The sequence below is a fragment of the Argiope bruennichi genome, chromosome X1 (genome assembly GCF_947563725.1).
Source record: "Argiope bruennichi chromosome X1, qqArgBrue1.1, whole genome shotgun sequence".
In the NCBI taxonomy this organism is placed as follows: domain Eukaryota; kingdom Metazoa; phylum Arthropoda; class Arachnida; order Araneae; family Araneidae; genus Argiope; species Argiope bruennichi.
The window spans coordinates 94,822,294-94,841,857 of record NC_079162.1 but is presented as its reverse complement, the minus strand read 5'-3'; the positions used below and the strand labels follow the sequence as shown (position 1 = coordinate 94,841,857).

General features: G+C 29.0%; 1 protein-coding gene across 1 annotated transcript in view; it reads left to right on the top strand.

Annotated features, from left to right (window-relative positions):
• Window positions 1-19,564, top strand: part of LOC129958686 (uncharacterized) — a 44,860-nt gene that overhangs the window by 11,337 nt on the left and 13,959 nt on the right. The window contains exons 3-5 of the mRNA XM_056071332.1: window positions 7,688-7,783; window positions 12,194-12,345; window positions 14,872-15,064. Of these exons, the coding sequence (XP_055927307.1) occupies window positions 7,688-7,783; window positions 12,194-12,345; window positions 14,872-15,064 (441 nt within the window). The remainder of the gene's footprint in view (window positions 1-7,687; window positions 7,784-12,193; window positions 12,346-14,871; window positions 15,065-19,564) is intronic.

Genomic DNA, 19,564 nt, shown 5'->3' with positions numbered 1-19,564 from the left:
TCGAAAGCCGATGGTATGGACAAGGGTTTGGTAAATTTGACAAATTATAGCTTGTGCAGTGTTTTTGGAATTAAATATTAAAAATTTTTGCGACATTTCGATTTCGAATTTCGCCAATGCTTTGGCCTTTATTACTCGTCTTTAAATCCATGTATTTTCATAAAACTGGTGTCATTTAAAAAAATTTTAACTGCCCTTTCAGAATATGTGCTTGCTTTGTGTAAAGATAAGCCCAAATTTTTTTTATTTGGATCTTTTCATGATTTTGAGCAAAATTATTGTATCCGTCAATATGTAACTTGCAAACGGTTAGAGATGGGACAGGTTTGATATAGTATTTTATGATCCCCATGGGTTCCTCTATAACCCTCTTTCGTTTGTCAGAATTAATCAAACTCACCCTGTATATAATACATCTTCTGGTAAAAAGAGTAGTCTTCTGGTAATTTAATCAAATCCAAATTTGTATTAAATGTAGAGGCTTTATATATAAAATTTTGAATCAAAATTTGTTTGTCTCAGCAGCTTCAGAATTTATTTTGAAAGCTTGGGGAATAAGCTCACAGTTAATTTTAAACAGATTGTCTCTGAATGTGGCCAAGTGTTAAAAACTGCAATCCTTTATTTTTATATTTAAAACATTTCTAAATGTTGTATTCATGAGAAATTTAGTGAATTTTGTATGCATTCCTTCTCATCCCGTATATTTAAGAGATTATACGTTCAATGATTACAATCAATAAATAAATAATAAACATTTAGTTATCTCAATAAGAGATAAAGGATCTCTTCATATTCATGTAGATTTGAATTTTAACTAAATCCAAGTATTGTTGATCTTTGTCCAAGTAATATTGAAGTCCTTGTTGTATTTGATATACTTTCTCTATATAATGCCAACAACTATACTTGCCTCTGTTATTCCACTTAGAATTTTCGATTTTTAAGGTTTTTAATAAAATTTGATGTGATTGAGAACATCAAAATTAAAAATAAAAACTTTGTCATCAAAAAATTTGAAATACCATTCTTAAGATACAACAATAAATACTTTGAAAACTTTTTATATTTTATGATGTCAGTTCTTGAATTTCTGATTCTTTCTCTTCAAATTTTGTTATTTTGTATACATTATGTACTTTAGTATTTATTTGTTTATGGTTTAATATTATATTAAGATACGACATTGTTCAGTTGATTTTTGTTTGAAATCCTTCATGTAATAGATTGCAAGCGAAACACTTCTTTATTCTTGAATTGTTAGTATTTAGCTAAGAAACATTTTTTAAAAATACTAATGAAATTTGTCAGAGACAAACATTTTGAGTTTCATTAAATTCTCAGCTAATTCTAGGATTTGATCAAAAACTCTCAAAATAACAGGATGCTATGAAAACTTACTGAAGCTTCAGTCACAAAGATTATGGTCATATTTGATTTATTTACTTCTAATAATAAATATAGTACATATTTACTCTAGTTAATAATATATATAAAAGATTTTTAGAATAGGAATATATTAGATTAATTTCAATTTATTGACGCTTTTTCTTTTAATATTTACTTTCTAGTTGATACATCCAATACTAATCAGGATGAAAATATATTAGGTAGATTCCAATAGGAAGACTATCTATTGCAATGGTTCTCATGATAAGGCTTAGGAAAAATTTCTTCAATTCTTCACCGATCATGGTTCCTAGAACCCAAAACTACTGTTCGTTCAAAAGTTTATATATATATATATATATATATATATATATATATATATATATATATATATATATATATATATATATATATATATATAATATGCGTATAATACTTTGCCATGTTATCTTGTGAACAGGATAACTAGAGTAATTTTGTTCGGATTTTAACTGGCTGAGAATATGTTTTTAGAAATGTATAAATCTCAGATGAGTTCGTAAATGGACCATATAGCTCAAAGGGGGTGGAAATTTTCATTTCGCTATAACTTTCTTCATATTGAAGATAAAAAAATAAGCCAAATTAGCGCCTCATTAAGACGAACAACCTTTGAATTTAAAGTTTTTCGATAACTGCAATATTTTAGAAGTTAGGGGCTAAAAAGGGATTTTTTTTAGCCCTAACATCACACTTCAGTTCAGTTCAATTATGTTAATGTCCCATTTTGAAGCAATACTAGAGTATTTTGGGATGGATCTTGTAAATTTGAACCACGGTCAGATGACGAGGAAGACACCTGAGCTGGCACCCTCTTCTTCTGCACCATACCAGCAGAAAGTCGTATGATCCCGACGGATTTAACGTGCTCCATAGCAGCTTACACGACGGTTTTTCGGTGGAAACGGTTCTCGAACCTGAAACACTCCGGTTCCGAAGCCGAGACCTTACCTCCAAGCCACCGAGGTCTCATTAACATCATAGACTGTTTCTAACATTAACAATTTATGTTGCCGGTTTTGAAAAAAAAATGAAATGAAACTTTTACTTTTTCTTTCATTTCCACAGTTTGAAATTGTTTTAATGCACGTGGAGTAAAGATTAAACTCTTGAATTAAAATAAATAAAAAACAGAAATATTTCATAGCAACATGTAAAAACCATCAGCTTAAAAATTTCCAAAAGCTGCTTATTTTTTAGCTCTTTGTATATATTTTTAAAAATGAACCTTGTTCCCAAGCTTTTATGAATTTGATAGTCTTTTGATTTGTAGTCTGTGATTTGTAGTAGTCCGATAGTCTTTTGATTAATAGTCTGACGCATTACGGAGAGTATACTGTTTTAAAAAAAATATTATAAAAATAAAAGGAAATATTTATGGCTTTAACCAAGTACGGGTACTTTTATTGACCGATTAATAGCAATTAATCACCGAAAAACATCAGCAACGATATCATGTTAGTCTCTTGAATATTTTCGAAAATGACATGCGGTTAAGCCTGAAGTTTGTCTGTGGCATGCAGTTCATAATAAATGCAATAATGCAGAAGAATAATTTTTTCGAAAAAAAAAAAAAAAAACTGATGATAAATTTCCTTTTACCCGAATTTTTAATTATAATTGAAATATTTAAATGCGCAACGTTAAGATCTTAAATCCAATATTAATTAAAGGCAATTTTTTCCTCCAGTATAAATGAAAAATTAAACTATAAATTCTTATTTTCTACCATAAAACGTTATTGTTTGCATTTAATTAAAAGAATATATTTGTAAACGATAACTAATTTCTTCAAATATGTTTAATATGTTTTCAGTTCTTGTCTACTAATACAAACTTTTGGCACTTCCTTTCTTCCTTCAAGGCTTTTCAATAATATAAACTTCGTAACAAGCCTTGATTTGTATGCTATTTTTTATAATATTTGTACTTGGATATTATATATATATTTTAATAAATACTAAATTAATCGATAGTAATATAAACATTATCTATGGTTGCTTCAACATTTCATTTTACTTCGACATAAAAGAAATATAGAGAAGGTATTGTAATCATGAAAAAATTCAACTCGATATTTTGATGAAACTCTTCGTTTTGGGCATCCGCGATTCCGAAAAACATATTTTTGGCATTATGGCTGTCTGTCTGTCTTTATGACAAATATAACTTAAAAACGCTTATAAGCTAGTTTTCAATAAGTCTAATAAATTGACCACTGCAAATGCTAAGTAAAAATATGCAATGTTGAATTAAACGCAAAATCAGCAAAAGTTATATTTAAATTTAAGGTATGCTAAAGTTTCAGGCTTAAAAAATTGTCAGAAGGGAATAAAGTATCGCCGCATATTCACAATTTTGCGTGATGCGATGTAATACGCTTTAAAAACCAAAAAGAAAAATAATTTAATAAAGTTATCCATCAATTTAAATCCTCCTTTTTCAGATTTGTTATAAAGTATTCAACGTATTCAAAATGAAAGGGGACTTTCAGTAAAAATATTCCAGAATATATTAAAATATTCTGAGTGTAATGCATTAAAGGATCACATACAGCTCAAATGTGTTTATTTATACATTCTTAAAATATCTTTGTAACTTTATGGATATAGTTTCATATTGCTTTGGATTAAAGTCATGTTCATATTATTTTCTTCGTTTTGGTTTCAAGCGTTTATTACTGTTCAGAATCAGGGCCGGCCTTCTCTATAAAGGGGCCTGGGTGCAAAAAACTATTGGGGCCCTAAATGTTTTGTAAAGTAAAGTAAAAAAAAAAAGTACAAACACAAACATATACTACTATTGCAAGTTTATTTTTGCTATTAATTATTTCGAAAAATTTAATTTTTTTCAGAGTACAGTTCTTTTTTATCAATTTCTTTTTCGATGCTTAGTATAGCAAGTGCATTTAAGCCTTCTGTACACATTGCTTGACGGAAGACAATTTTTTTATTAATTTTTAATTTGCTGAAGGAGTGCTCAGCACTCTCTCTAATGTCTGAAATAATTAATTTAGAAATATATGAATTAATTTGAAATACTCTTAACTCTATCTTTTATTTGTGCAATAACATTATAAATTATATTGTTAAAAAACAGCATCTAAATTCCTCTATCGGGTTTTCTAACTTTAATTTGCTATTTAGGAATATAATCTTTTTCAGAAAAATGTTCTGAAATATTCAAATTATACACTATCACTTTCCCTTCTTCTAAAAATGTATTAAATTTTGGAATTCAGTTTTAATTTTAATGACTAAAATTAAATCAACCAAGAACAATTGCTTTTGATCGAAATAATTTATTGATATTGATAAAATTGGATAATATTGCGAACCATACTTTTAAACATAAAATCAATTGCACTTCTGGTATTGAATTCTACAGACTTTAAGCTTCGGGAGCGGTATTTGCACCAATAAATTCTTTTAGGATATTACAAATTTGTTCAAACTGTGTATACACTGTTTTTACTGAATCAGTTTTGGCTTCCCAATGAGTGTCGTATAACTCTTTAAGAGTAATTCTTTTGTAGAATTTCCCCATTTTTTTTGTAATTGCAGAAAACAAGCAATGTAAACGTTACAATATCAAAAAAATTACAACATGCATTTCTGGAAGTGGCATCACAAATTAATAAATTAAAAGAATGTAATTGGGAAGGCATATAAATTGCATTAGGGTTCAGAGCAATTATTCTAAATTGTACGCCTTATATTTTCCTTTCTTATTACCGTTGTCATATGCCTGGTCTCTACAATTCATTAAATCAAACTTACTTAATCTTTTTAATAAAAATTTTTCTAGTCCTTCTCCGATCACAGCAGTTATTTGTATAAACCTTGTAAATGACTTAAAAATTTGTTGCTTAAGGGAAATATCAGGAGTGCATGGATGCTTTTATACCTTCTTTTATTTTATTAAAGATTTCATTCCCTAATGCAAAAATAATTTGTTCTTGTGATCTATGTGTTAAATGATGTACATTTTTTTTGAATTTTTTTATTCTATTTATATGATCAACTGGCACAGAATCGTATTTACTTAATAAATCCATTAAACTTAAAAAAAATGTCCATTATTAGGACTTCTTATTATTTCTTGGGTTTCTCGAAGTGGAAGATTATTACATGCTCAAATTATAATCAATCACATTCTTTGAAATAGTTCTGTCGTCCCGTTTCTTTGTTTATGGTAACTCGATTTGTTTTATCAATAGTCGAATATAAATTTAGTCATTTTAGTAATTCTTTCCAAACAATAAACGTTAATTAAAGTGGTCAATAGAATGCTCATGATCTTGAATTACATTTGACAGGTTCTCCAGTTATTATAATCCCTTATAAATCGTGTAGATTGTTCATTTCCACTTCTTTTCGAAAATAGTATACAATAAAAACAAAATACCGAGTCTTGCGTTTTTGTGTACATTAACCAGCTGCGAAGTTCGGTTCCACCATTTGGTATTTTTTACAAAAATAAAACGTATCTTTAACGTAACGTAAGTGGGAAATGATCAGGATTCTTTGTAAAACATCCTTTCTGTTATACAGATTCGGTTTTATTCTAAACTTATTCTTTATAATAATAATTGACCATAAATATGGATTACTTATATTAACTTGATGATATATGTTATCGTCATTTTGATCTTTATTTTCTGATTCGATCATAATCGTATAAATATATAGTTCTTCAACGAATTTCACGTTTTTGTGTTTCCTTTACAAATTAGTGTAGTTTATGCGAAACTTTATTCTCCAGTTAAAGCTCGAATTGTAACTTTTGAGGTCGAAGTATTTTCATTGCCAGAATTAATTTGTAAACAAGAAAATATATCTTCTTGTGACTTCTTGAAGTTTAGCGTTTCTTCTTTTTTCCTTTTCTGCTAATTTTCTTTTTTGACACCCAGAGGGATATGTTCTTGTCATGAACATGATAAGATGTAACAATATTGAAAGTTTTATAGTATGGATTTTCAAACATTATATGCAATCTTACTTAATAGGGAGGTAAATGACGATAAATTATTGCCTTAGATTTGTAATATATTACATATTTGCATTATATCTGTATATTTCCAAGCCCGTCGATTTTTAAAGTTAAATTTTTTCTCTTCTTTCCATTCTGCTATTATAGTTCAGAATATTATTTTAGTTCTTAATCATTTTGGGGCCCCTCAATCCCGGGCCCTGGTGCATAGCATCTGCCGCACCCCCCCCCCCCCCAGAAGGCCGCCCGTGGTCAGAATGCTGGATAATAAATGGCTATTAAAAACATACTATACTTTTCCAAAGTAAAAAACTTCAATAATAATATGGAAATAAAGCTAAGATAGCGGTGGCATATTAAATATATGTAATATAATTTTGAAGATGCGCAGGTAAAAAGAAGACACTTTTGGAATGAATTTCAATTTATTTTTCCACTGTAGGGCATAATTTGTACACGGGCAGAAGCAATAATATACGTCTGTTCACATCGCGACACAATTGCAAAATGAGACAAATTTTTCCCTTAGTGATTTTACTAAGGTATTCTGATAGGGATTTCTTTGACACGTGCGGATTTATGAAAGTATTTTTGATGTTATGCCGTAAATTTAGGTGTTTTTTTTTTATCACTTTGCCAGGTGCCTGAGAAAATAAAAGTGCCAACGTTTTTTTTTTTTTTTTTTTTTTTTTTTTTAGAGCGCGAGTTAGATATAATTAAGTAAAAAAGTGGTTTTTATCTCGCGAAAAAGGAGAAAATATTACAATAAAGCAGCATAGACTAATTTAAGATAAAAAATAGGAAATTAATTAGGTTATAAACCAAATTAAGAAATGTCGATACATATATATTCTCAAATTACATCTATGCTACGAGTTTTATGGCTGGAATATGTTTCTTTTATATTTATACTGTAATTCCTAGTTTTCTTTCTTCAGTTTCAAAGTTTTAAAACTTTTTTTTGTGTGGTGGTGTTTTATCGTTCCATTCAGTTTCTTTTTATCTTTCAAAGTATATTTCCTGTTTTAACTATTGATTTGCATTAAGGTTGGTAATAGAATTTACTTTTTATTTTCTGCTTTCTAATGCCAAATACTAGCATTTATTTATAAAATTCTGTATTGCACTGAGTAAATCATGTAAAGTATTCTGTTCATGTAAAAAACAAGTCTGAAAGGTTTTGTAAATAATAATTTTAATAAGATATGATTTAAATATATAAATAAATTACTATATATATATATATAATTCTACTGATCTCTTATAGAAGAGAAACCGAAGGAACAAAATCCAACCAAGGAAAAGTCAAGAAGCGGACTTCGTATACATGTGCCATCTCTAAATTTCCGACCTGATTTATCTCGTAAGAACAAATAATCTTACATATTAAATATTAAAAACTAATACACGTGCTTCTATTTGCATTTCAAAATATTTCATTGCTATTTATTTTAAACGGTGACATTTTTACCATCGGGAGTTAAATTGTAGCATATGTTTTTTTTTTAATAATCCCTTTGTGGAAGTCCATTTATATGGCTCGTCTTATAAAATCTAAATCAAATTCTTATTTTTAAACTTTGGTACATTTATGCATATTTAAGAAAATTGGATACATAAGTTATTTTTTTGTAAAAAATGACAGAAATGAGTTTATTTGCCGTGTTTCAGATGCTGAAATTCCAAGTGTCCTATTTAAAAATAATGTATATTCATTTTTCCATATTTACAATTTATTTCATGATAACTTGTTTCTTCTTATTTACAGTAATTTATAAACGCTTTTTTTTATTTTCAACAATTGTTTATATAATTAATGTCTTTATAACCAACATACTTTTGTATTCGTTTTCATTAATCTATATTTATATTTAGGTGCAAGTATGCATAGATTGTAAAAATTTGTTTCATTGTAAGGGTAAAACCTTTTCCAAGCCAATATTTCATTTATACTGAATAAATGATAAAAATTTGATACTTCACTTTTGGGTGCACTTACAAAAAATTTTTGTTCTAGTAAATTGTTAATATTCGCTTTAAAAATATTCTGCCTTATTCATAAAAAAAAAAAAAAAAAATCCTGATTATATTGAGAAATTTGCTTTAAGAAAATTGCAGCATTTATAATATAGTGACATTTTTATTGACATTTTAAAAGAGTTGAAATATTTTTGGTACTGATTTTACTTTCTTTCTTATTAAAAAAAAACTATCTCCTTATTAACAAATGTTTCGTTTATGAGCATCCTCGTGAAAAATCGATAATTTTGCTCCATGGAAAAAATTTTCTCTCTCAATAGAATCTTTTTCTCTTGCCTAACTTTTCGATGCTCTGCTGTTTCTTATAGCAAAGTATCAGTAAGTATAACTTATATCAATAAGTGTAATTTATTGATGCTCCACTATTTATACAATCAGACTTTTTTGAAAAAAAAAAAACTTTTATTTATTTTTTGGAAAGAAAATGAAAGTTGCAATTATTTTCTAAACTGTAATAAAGGCTATTTTTATCTTCTTAAAGATAAATCCAACTGTAGTAGTAGCAGTTCAAGTTCTAAGCAAAATATATTAAGGACCAACTTAGAAGTTACATGAAGAGATAACTAACAATCCTTATTTATTCGAAGAATACTTGCTTGTGGAACTGAGTCATTGATTTTATAGTAAGCACAGTACTAAGAGCTGCAGTAGTTGCCATTTTCGTTTCCCCCCCCTTAGGTAATGGCTTAACAAGGGTGGGGCAGGCAGGACAACTAACCTGAACGTCATTACGAGGAAAATTGTAAATAAAATAGTTGAATTTAACAAAAAGTATCCAACTCATTTTCCAGAAAAAAGATAAAACTTTTTTAAAAAAATTGAATATTTTTATATATTTAGTTAACATAATAAATTCCCAAATTCAAACCACTCCACATTCAAACATCATTTCTGGCATAGATAAGCCAGTCATGAAAGCTTGAAAACACTTTTTGATTAATAAGCAAAAGCAATGAATAAGCTCTGAAGGTCATATTTCTAGTCATAATGCGTTCTTATGAATCAGCAAAAAGTCGATTAGTGTTTTGAAATGCCGAATAGATTGTTTAGAATTGCTGCTGTAAACTAAACTGAATAAGAAGAACTTAGAATAAATGTTACCAATAATATAAATGCAAAATGTAGACATTATAAGGAAAAAAAACCTTCTATATGATGAAAGAGGAATGGATTGAATTACAAACTATTAATTGGATGTTTTTGTTGCTTTTTGAGGCTTGAATAAATTTATGTCATTGTTCAATCGTATAACAACACGAAAGGAACCTTGACATTTCTTTGTTTTTGTTCATAATATTAGTGTGGTGCTTCAAAACGAATTTTTCAAAAGAACATTTGCAAGACGTTGGTTTTTAAGCCAATGTATTTCAAATATTCGGAAATTTGTTTTTCGTCCAATAAAATTTTAAAAAATAATTCAATAAAATAACGATGCCATTATCATTGAAAATATAAAAAATTAGAACAGAATGGTGATTAAAATAGTTACTTTAATAAGAAATTAATTTTAAAAAATCAAAATTGTTGCTCTGAAATTAAATAAAGACAGTGACATAATATTCCACATTCAAAAAATGAAACTAAGAATATAGCACTAAACTTTTATAAATTAAAACATTTTGAATTTTTATGAAATTTATATCTGTTCTGGAGGTCAAAGAGATTAAGTAATTATTGAGAAATTGTTTAATTTACTATCAAATATTGTATATGCATAGCTAAAAATTCTCTGTAATTTTAGAAGTCAGGCAAATCTCTTGAGTATTTATATGCACTTTATAAATATGCCATGAAAAATCTTATCTTGAAATAAATGTTACCTTATTCTTAAGATCAGAGGGAGAGAATCAGAAAGAGAATCTAATATTTGAAAGAAAAAATATCACATACTAATTTCTCATTACTTAAAAGTAAAATAAAATTCTTTATTTAAATAGTAATGTTGGATACAATAATCTTTTCCAATAGAAAAAAAATTGTTTAAAGGTTTGATGAAACGAAGAAATTAGTCTGACTTAAATTTCAACAAATTATACTTTTGTATATTATATCTAGAATTTTTGCAAGAAAGTTTGTTAAAATTGGAAGAAAATTGAACACCTGCGTATATTGTTAAAAAGACGAGAGTTTGAATTTTCATTTGGTATCTTAAGATGATGTAATTGGTAACTATGCTTGTGTGAAAAAATATTTTCAGAAATTATCAGTAAAACCGTCGAAATTTCGCTTCATTTTTGATAAATTAAAACTGATTCAAGTGTCAAAAAATTTTGGAGTGCATATTCCTATTCTCCAAAGTGTATTTGTATCAAGTTTAGTATCTGATTGAAACAGTTCGGCTTCTCATGCGACAACAGATCTACAGACAAGAGGCACGTTTCCGCTTTTAGTATTTATAGATGTAACTGTATAATGAATGTTAATTACAGACTGTTCTTTCACTTAATATGTATCATAATGATGTATCGTAAAAACGTTTTTAAAGAATTTCAAAATCGGTTCGAATTTTTTTTAAATAAAATTTTGCTTTTATTGCTCAGAAAATGTTTGATATATTAATAGTTTAAACAGATAAAAAGTATTTAAATAAGAAATTTGAATGGTTACTTGTGTAAAAATTTTGATATATTCGAAAAATATAAAATAAATATGTATTCAATTGATCTCATAAGGATCGGAATACACTTGCTGAAGCCGTTTCAATATTTTCTGAAATAATTCACATATTATGTACATTTCGATTTATCAGTCATTTTCAAAATATAATTTCAAAACCTTTTGCACACTTTAGCTATATTTTTGTTTATGATTCTTTATAACTGCATTATTATTTATTTTTATAAAAGCTTAATTATTCTGTTTGAATAAGTAAAATACTTTAATTGGTTGCTAGTCCATATTAATTCAAAAATGTTATATGCGTAATTATTAAGGCTTAACTTCAACTCCCACCTCAGCATTTTTTTTTTTGGAGAGGGGGCGGCATATGAGGATCATAGTTTTAAAAAATTGTGTTGGAAAATTTGAATACTGTTTTAAGCTAATTCAAGTGGATATATCAAACTAAGCAATCATTAAACTTTATTTGCTTTATTTATATTGAATTGATACTTTTTTTTCTCATACAGTTTATTCATCTTTGTTTATGTACATTTAAAACATTTTTTAAAAATCTTTTAATGATAAAAAAAAAAGATGCCAATCTGTAAAACATCAAATGATCTGGATTTTAATTGCTGCTTTTCATCAAGGTATTTGCATTTTCTGTTTTTTTTTATGAATGTTTAATTTTTACAGGATATATTTTGATGACAATAAAACCACATTCTATTTTCTGTTGACAATGTTCTATGGAGACAACCAATATATTTCTCTACTGAATTTGTTAGATTAAAGACGAAGCTGAAAATGGGAAATTTACGACTTAATTTATTATTATTATTTTTTTAATTTTCATTAAAAAAAATTAAAAAAAAAAAACCCTGAATTCCGCTGTTTTCAGTATCTTGCAAAAATGCACGTAGTTTGAAAGGACAAATATATCTCTACTGTTTTCTCTAAACCCTAGAAACAATGTTGAGTTATAAACCTTTTTACCTTGAATGGCAAAAATATTTTCGTATTTGCTCGTAATTTCACAACTTTAAAATTGCGTCCTACACCCCTATGTAAGTATTTGAGAGCATTTCTCTAAAATTTTTATAAATTTTAATCGCAACTCTTTTTTGTGCAGCAATTGATGAAGATACAGATTCGTGGGAGAAAGAAGACATACAGCTTCTGTACATATATATGAAATTTAATCGCCAACAAGAGTTCGCGACCTTTTTTTGGCAGTATCCCAGATCGTTATATTATAAAGGTGAAATTCCACCTGTAGATCATGTAAGTTGATTTTTTTTATTTCTTAAATATTATACATTAATTACATATATGTTAATTTGTTTTGCTTCATTTAATAGGAGGGGTTTAAATACAACTTTTTACAAGTAGCAGTCATATTCAACTATCCTGTATTCGTTCAGTTGATCCTGGATTTATTGGAGAATCCACAGTTGCCCAAATATTATTTTTCATCTAAAAGAAAGAAGCTTGTGTCAATAAAAATGTTAGATATTCTAAAAATGTATTTAAATACAGGTTCAATACAGGTAAATATAAGATGCTTATAATAAAATTTACTTCTTGTATTACTGTTCATTTAGTTAAATTAACTAATAAGGTATTACTGGTAATATGTAATTTCTTTTTTGCATCTATCTGCTAAAAGTTGTTAGTATCAAAAATGCACTGGGAATAGTCAAATGCATGTAACTATGTTGAATAACCCTTTGAATTGAAATTTTATTTTGTCAGCTCTGCTCGGGAATACAATTTCATTTTCCTAGTTTTAAGAGGTGGGATTAGTATAGAAACTTAAGATTTTTTTCTACAAATAAAGCTAACAAAACATATATAATATGTTTACAAAGCTGTTGACACAAAATGAAAATGAACCATTAATATGTTGACTAAGTTAACAATGGTTTGAAATATGCAACTAATTGACCATGAAAAGAGGAAGCACATAATACGCACTGTATTGAAGCCACACTTGTTGTTAAATATGATAAGCAGGTATTTTTTTAAACTTTTAACTGCATTAGAGATTAAAAAAATTTGTGTGTGTGTGTAGCATAATTTTAGTAGATGTGTGGCTGAAAGGAAGAGGTATTTGAAATTTAACTTTGATTTATTTTTTCACAGGAGTGATGATTTGTACATGGGAACGATGTTGGAACGCGTTCCTTCGCGCCAAAAGACAAGAGCAAAAAAGTGGCCAAAATGTTTCCCTTTAGTTATTTTATGAAGAGATTTTGATAGGGATTTCTTTGACACTTGTCGATTTAGGAAAGAGAATCTTAGGTATTTATTGAAAGGAATGCGTAGGTTTTAGGAATTTTTATCCCTTCACTCGCAGCATGGGAAACAAAGAGAGCGATTTTTTGAATAATGAAACTCGTGTTGGAAATAATTAAATGAAAAAGTGGGATTTGGATCAGGAAATAAGGGAACATTTTAGAAGAAAGTAACACGGTTTAATTTAAGATAAAAATAGGGAATTAATTAGGATTTAAATGAAATTACTATATATATATATATATATATATATATATATATATAATGATATTTTAAAATTTAATTTAAACCTAATTAATTTCCAAAGTTTTATTTTAATTCAGCCCATGTTAACACTTCATTCTAAAATGTTCCCTTATTTCCTGATCCGATTCCACCTTTTTTATTTAATTAATTCAACTCGAGTTGTAAAACTGCTGAAGTCGATAAATTCCCACATTCCGAGTGAAGGGACAAGAAACTGTCAGCCAAACGAATTCTTTTTGAAAATTCCCTTTCCTAAATCGCTACGTGTAGAGAAATCCCTATCAGAATCTCATAGTATAAATAACACTGGGGAAAATATTTCCTCGCTCAAGCCCTTTTTTTGAGAATTTTTTCTTTTCGCTCTTGTGTCGTTCTGTGTTGATGTGCTCGTCGTTTCTGCATTGCTGCTTATTACATATATTATGCCTCCAGGGATGGAATAAAAGTGAAATTTAAAATTCGAAGGTGTCTTCTCTCTCTTCGGCCCCGACTCTGCTTTAAAAAATTGTGTTTATATTAGATCACTTGCCACTGTATGATAATCGTGTGCAGAATAATTTTAAATCTTTACAACTGTTTTCGAAAATTTAAATTATTTCTCTTCTGTCTTTAAATTAATCATAAAAGTAGCTTTAAATTAATCATAAAATGACTGTGCCTTCCACAATATGAAATCTAGCAATGGAATACAGGTCTTTTCTTACCAAATTCAATACTGCAGAGATTTTAAGGGATTGTGAGGATTTAAGTATGAATTTCAAATCAAGTTTACATAATTAAAAAAGCAAATGTTATATAATAAACTCATAAATAGCAAATGACGCTATATTTCATGACATGATATGTTAACAAATCATAGCAATTTTATCAGTAAATTATCGTAGGCAGAAAGACAAGATTGTGCTACCAGATCAAAAAATTTTTTTAATGAATCGTAATAAAAATTATTTTTTGCAGATTTTAATAAATTAAAATCTGAAGACTTATTACGTTCACAAATATAATTTTAGATGTTTATTTTCGAAATATTCCAATATGTCGCTTTAAGAATGGACTAATGATTTCAGACGATTAATCGTACATGTCTTCCTTTTTTTATGTGGTTATAAGTAAGTTGATGGTGAAATAAAGCTTTTGATTATAAATTTGATGGCAACATGTAGTATTATCTGTCGATTTATATATTTCCAAACATTTTAATCTAATAATAATTTTGTGTATTCCTTTTTGATTACCTGCTAAATAAACAGTTCCTTTTTCTTGTAGACAGGAGATACGCCTCTGCATTTTGCTGCTAAACTTGGATACATAGATTGTTGTAAAATCTTGTTGTCCCGACCATTATGTGACATGACAGTCACTAATTATGATAATCTAACTCCTTCTGAAGTAATTTGCGTTTCCATGAAAGAACGTTCTGATGAAACTTTTGAAAAGATACAAGCATTGTTCAATGACGGTAATAAAAGCACCCTTTCTAATTAGCATTTAAGCATTTCATGATGCATTTGTTAGCTTACTAATTTTGAAATTTAAATGAACATATTCACAAGTAAAAGTTCTTTACAGAGTAAAGAAGCAGTTAATATCTTATAAAAATCATTAATCCTTTTTTTAAAAATCAGATTTGTCATATTTTTTGCTGATAAAACCTTTAACCAATATAAAATGCTTGCAGTTTCTCAGAAAATTTTGAAGCATTTTTTAGTGCTGCATTCATTTTCCATTACTTTTGAAATATACTTGATGCGTGTATAATGTAACTGAAAGACTTTAAAATCAAACAGTCCACATAAAAAAGTTGAATCTGATCATGATACGTGTCAAATATTTATCGAATATTCTCTCATTGAATAACTGTCGGTATCGACAAGCGTAGTTTGTGTCTTTCTGCTAGGTGGGATGCTATGTATCGAAGTCATTTAGCGTTCCCGTTTGGCCTTTGGATTGGGTTTGTTTATTAAATAACTGTTTCATTATCATCTTCTTATTGTAGAACTGTTTTTTTTTCTCTCTAAACTTTTTTTTAAAATTATATACTGTTCGCCGTAGCCAAATGTATTAAAAATCACATCTTAAGGTATGTTGAGAAACAATGAAACATTAAATACATGTACTCAGTTTCCAAATATGTGATATCTCGAAAAATAATTGATTTATTATAATGAAATTTTTTGCTCAGCCAAAAATAATGCAAGTAAATAAATGTGTGTGTGTTTGTGTTATGCAGATGAGACTGCAAATAGCCAAAACATAAGTGACCATTCGAACGAAAGGTTTTATATTATAGATTATTCCGGTGAATTTCATTCTTTTCAAAGTTTTAGTATTGTACGATTCGATTACATACCAAAGTTTCAAAGAAATGATTTGCTACGCTGTACGGCTTGATGTCTTAAGGCTACTACATTATTCCTTTGCCATCTACTTCAATATCTGACTTTTCATTTGGGTGATGTAAACATTTGGAGAGTGGGGTACCCATTGGCGTAACTAGGCGTGGGGAGGACGGTATGCCCTGTGTGCAATCACTAAAGGTTACAAAATTGAGGAATCGGGTTGCATTTAAGGAAAAGGTCCTTTTTTTTTTTTTTTTTTTTTTTACTCTTGTTCCTCTGATTCTTAGTAATTCTAGTCAAGTGGAGGGGGGGGGGGCACAAAGAATACCGTCCTTTTTTACAGCCCCAGAATGACCTCAAGCTAAGTTCCTCAAAGTAAAATAACAAATTGGAATTTTTAACATAGATCTTTTAACTAAAACTCCTTCTCTAAAAAGTTAAGGTACTTTTCAAAGATTTGGGACTTTGAAAAGTACATTAGGGGGGGAAAGGGGTTGAGGAGGAGTTTTCTATGTAGTATCAATTCTATGTAATATTAATTGTCATCCTCTTCATCTAAAGAATTATATTATGGAGCTCTTTTCTTCCATTTATTTGTCTGGATTGATGTTGTTTTTCTTTCAGTACTTAGTAGTTTTTTCTTTATAGGTTTTCCTGTTTTTAACTTCGGTCAAAAAACTATTTTCAACCAATGAATATCTTAAAATGAAATTCACTAGTGGTTTCCATCTTGACCATTTTCCTATCATCAGCTTCTGGAAATGGCCTTGTTTCCTGTGACCTGATATAAACCTCTTCTACCTTCTGTTGAAGTAGAGAGATCTATTTCTAATGAAGAACTTACTTATGATACAGAAGGGATTTCTTCTATTACGAAAGGAGCTCCTTCTGCTTTTGCATCACTGCTTCGTGCATTTTCTGCAAAATTCCGTCCGTCAACTGAATCTACTGGTTGTGAATTATTAGCCCTGGCCAGGGCCAATAATTCACGGACCGTGGCTCAAAATTACGAGGTCCGTCCCAAAATATTGGTTAGAGTTCTCTCGGAGTTATTCATCACCCAAGAATCAATGAGACTTCTTGTAAATTTTTTGAAAGGCTCAAACACAAATCTGCCTATTGTTTGCAACTGATATCATAAGTTGAGTGGACTTTTAAGTTTATTTCCAAAAGAATTTTTCCTGATTTTTGATGAAATCCAATGTTAATTAATTGAGATGGCGCTGTTGACTGTTCGGAACAGACAGATCTTTCTTTGGTGTTTGGTATATTTAACAAAATGTCTCATGTCATGAGCTTAAAAAATCCTGCTCTAACATCTACACAATTTATTTATTGAGACTGCACTTCTTTCAGGTATGTTTGAAAAAAAATGATATTTAAAACGTTTTCCTCTGGAAAAAAAGTAGGAATTGAGTTGCCATCAGCCCTAACAGCAAAGGCAACTAATATCAAAATGCTTTCCTGAATTATTATTACGGCTTCATCCTTTTGGTACCTTTTTTAGCAATTATCTTTTTAGTCCTCTAGATCTTTGTCGAACCAGTCTTGCCAGCATTGTATATATATATTAATACTAGAATTAGAATTTATCAAATGCTAGTCTATGCTCTTTCTATCAAATCTCATAGTTGCATTCAGGTTACCTCCTGCTGAGTGCATAAGAAGGCTTAAGCATTATTTCTTAGAAAAGCTGCCAACCAGTCACTTGAAGAACTTTCGCATTGTCTAGTTCCCTCGAATTTTTATTTTGATATTTTAATTGCCGATTATTAGCCAAAGTTTATGCTCCCATATTAAAAAGACCATAATATATTTTTGAAGCATTGTCTATGTACTATTGAAACACCACCTTCTGTTCATCTGCGAAATTTCATCGACATTTTTTTATAGCAATATTATGTACAATTGATTCTGACTCAAAATAAAAATGATTCATTAATGTAATTTATAAACAGCATTTCAGAGAAATATCTTTAAAAATTAAATTTATCTATTTTTTTTATTTAATCCATCAAAATTTGATTTCTCTTAAAGCAGTTAAATTAGAAATGGATATTGATTAGAATTACAACTTACGCATTACTAGCAATGTTCCTTTTACTGCAGAATCTCTGGAAAGCAATGAAATCAATTCCATCTTAGCTAGCCGCCTTTTTCAACGAGCAACCAAACAACTTATCTCTGACTCCAGAAATATTTGTGCGAATGTACCCCTAACCATCTTTCTTTTATAGTTTTTCGTATCAGCTTTAAAAAGAAAACATACACTATAAAATTAAAACTTACTCAGGCCAAATTGTTACACTGTGACTACTATTTCCAAAGAAATAATAAGAAGTCGCCCTTTGAGGCGCCATTATATATCTAGATATGTATGAGTGGTATAAAACAGTTAAATGTAAAGCTTTAGTACTTTTAAATGTAATATCGTTTACTTCAAATAAAGATTTCTTCATTGCATATTGATCTTACACAAATATCTCCAAGGGTTCCAACGCCAATAAAAATTTAAAAGAAAAATTGCGAATAATTGCATAACTATCAACGTTTATCAACTAATTTTAACGTTTTTTCTTTCTTTCTTTCTCCTGCTGACTTCAGGTATTGTTCAAAAATCGGTGAAGAAGCCACACGAGTGAAAGAAACGTGAGATTCAATTATTGGTTAATTTGAAATTCCAATATATTAACTTATCTCGTGCATTAACTAGCTCCGATCTCCCCTAAATTTGAGTGGCCGCTGTGGCCTGGTGGTAAAGTTTCGGCTTCGGAGCCGGAGGACTTCAGATTCGAGACCTTCAGACAGAGACGAAGATCCGTTGTGTAAGCGGGTCTGGTGCACGTTAAATCCGTCTTGCCAAACGTCTTCCCACTAATGTGGTGTGGAAATTTGGAGAGGGGGTGCCAGCTCAGGTGTCGCCCTGTTCATCTGATCGTGGTTCAAAATTACGGGATCCGTCCCAAAATAGCCCTACTGTTGCTTTAAAACGGGACGTTAATATAATTAAATTAAACCCCTAAATTTGAATAATTTCAAAAAACAATCCAGATACCGACCAAGACATTTTTTTACATGTGTTTATTTCTATATAATAAGTACTGAAGCGGAATTCCAAAAAATGTCGCTGAAATTAAAAAAATAAATCAATTAAAACATTTTTTCGAATTCGGACTTTTTTTTAAAAATGCACTCCTAATGTAATCAAGCTATCTTAAAATTCTACTTCTCATTTTATATGTCTTTTTAATATATATAACTTTTTTAGTTTAAACTTTTCTTTTAAGATTGTTAACATATGAAAGACCGATGTTTCAACTTTCCCATCTTCTGACCCCTTTTTCCAATATTTGGGAGCAAACATAGAAGCCTGTTTCAGATGACCAATCCAAAAACCAATCCAAGCAATGAAATTACTGTTATGTATATATATTTTTTTTTTACATTTTGTAATTTTCCATGGTGATTTACCCAAACTAATAAGGTGCCACGAAGTCATGGGCACTTCGAGTGAATTAGGAAATGCTGTTCGCTTTTCATATTTATCAATTTCGGTTTATTAAAAGTTGTAATTTTTATACAATGGTATGTAGTGTGCTAAAAGAAAAGCTGCTTGAAGT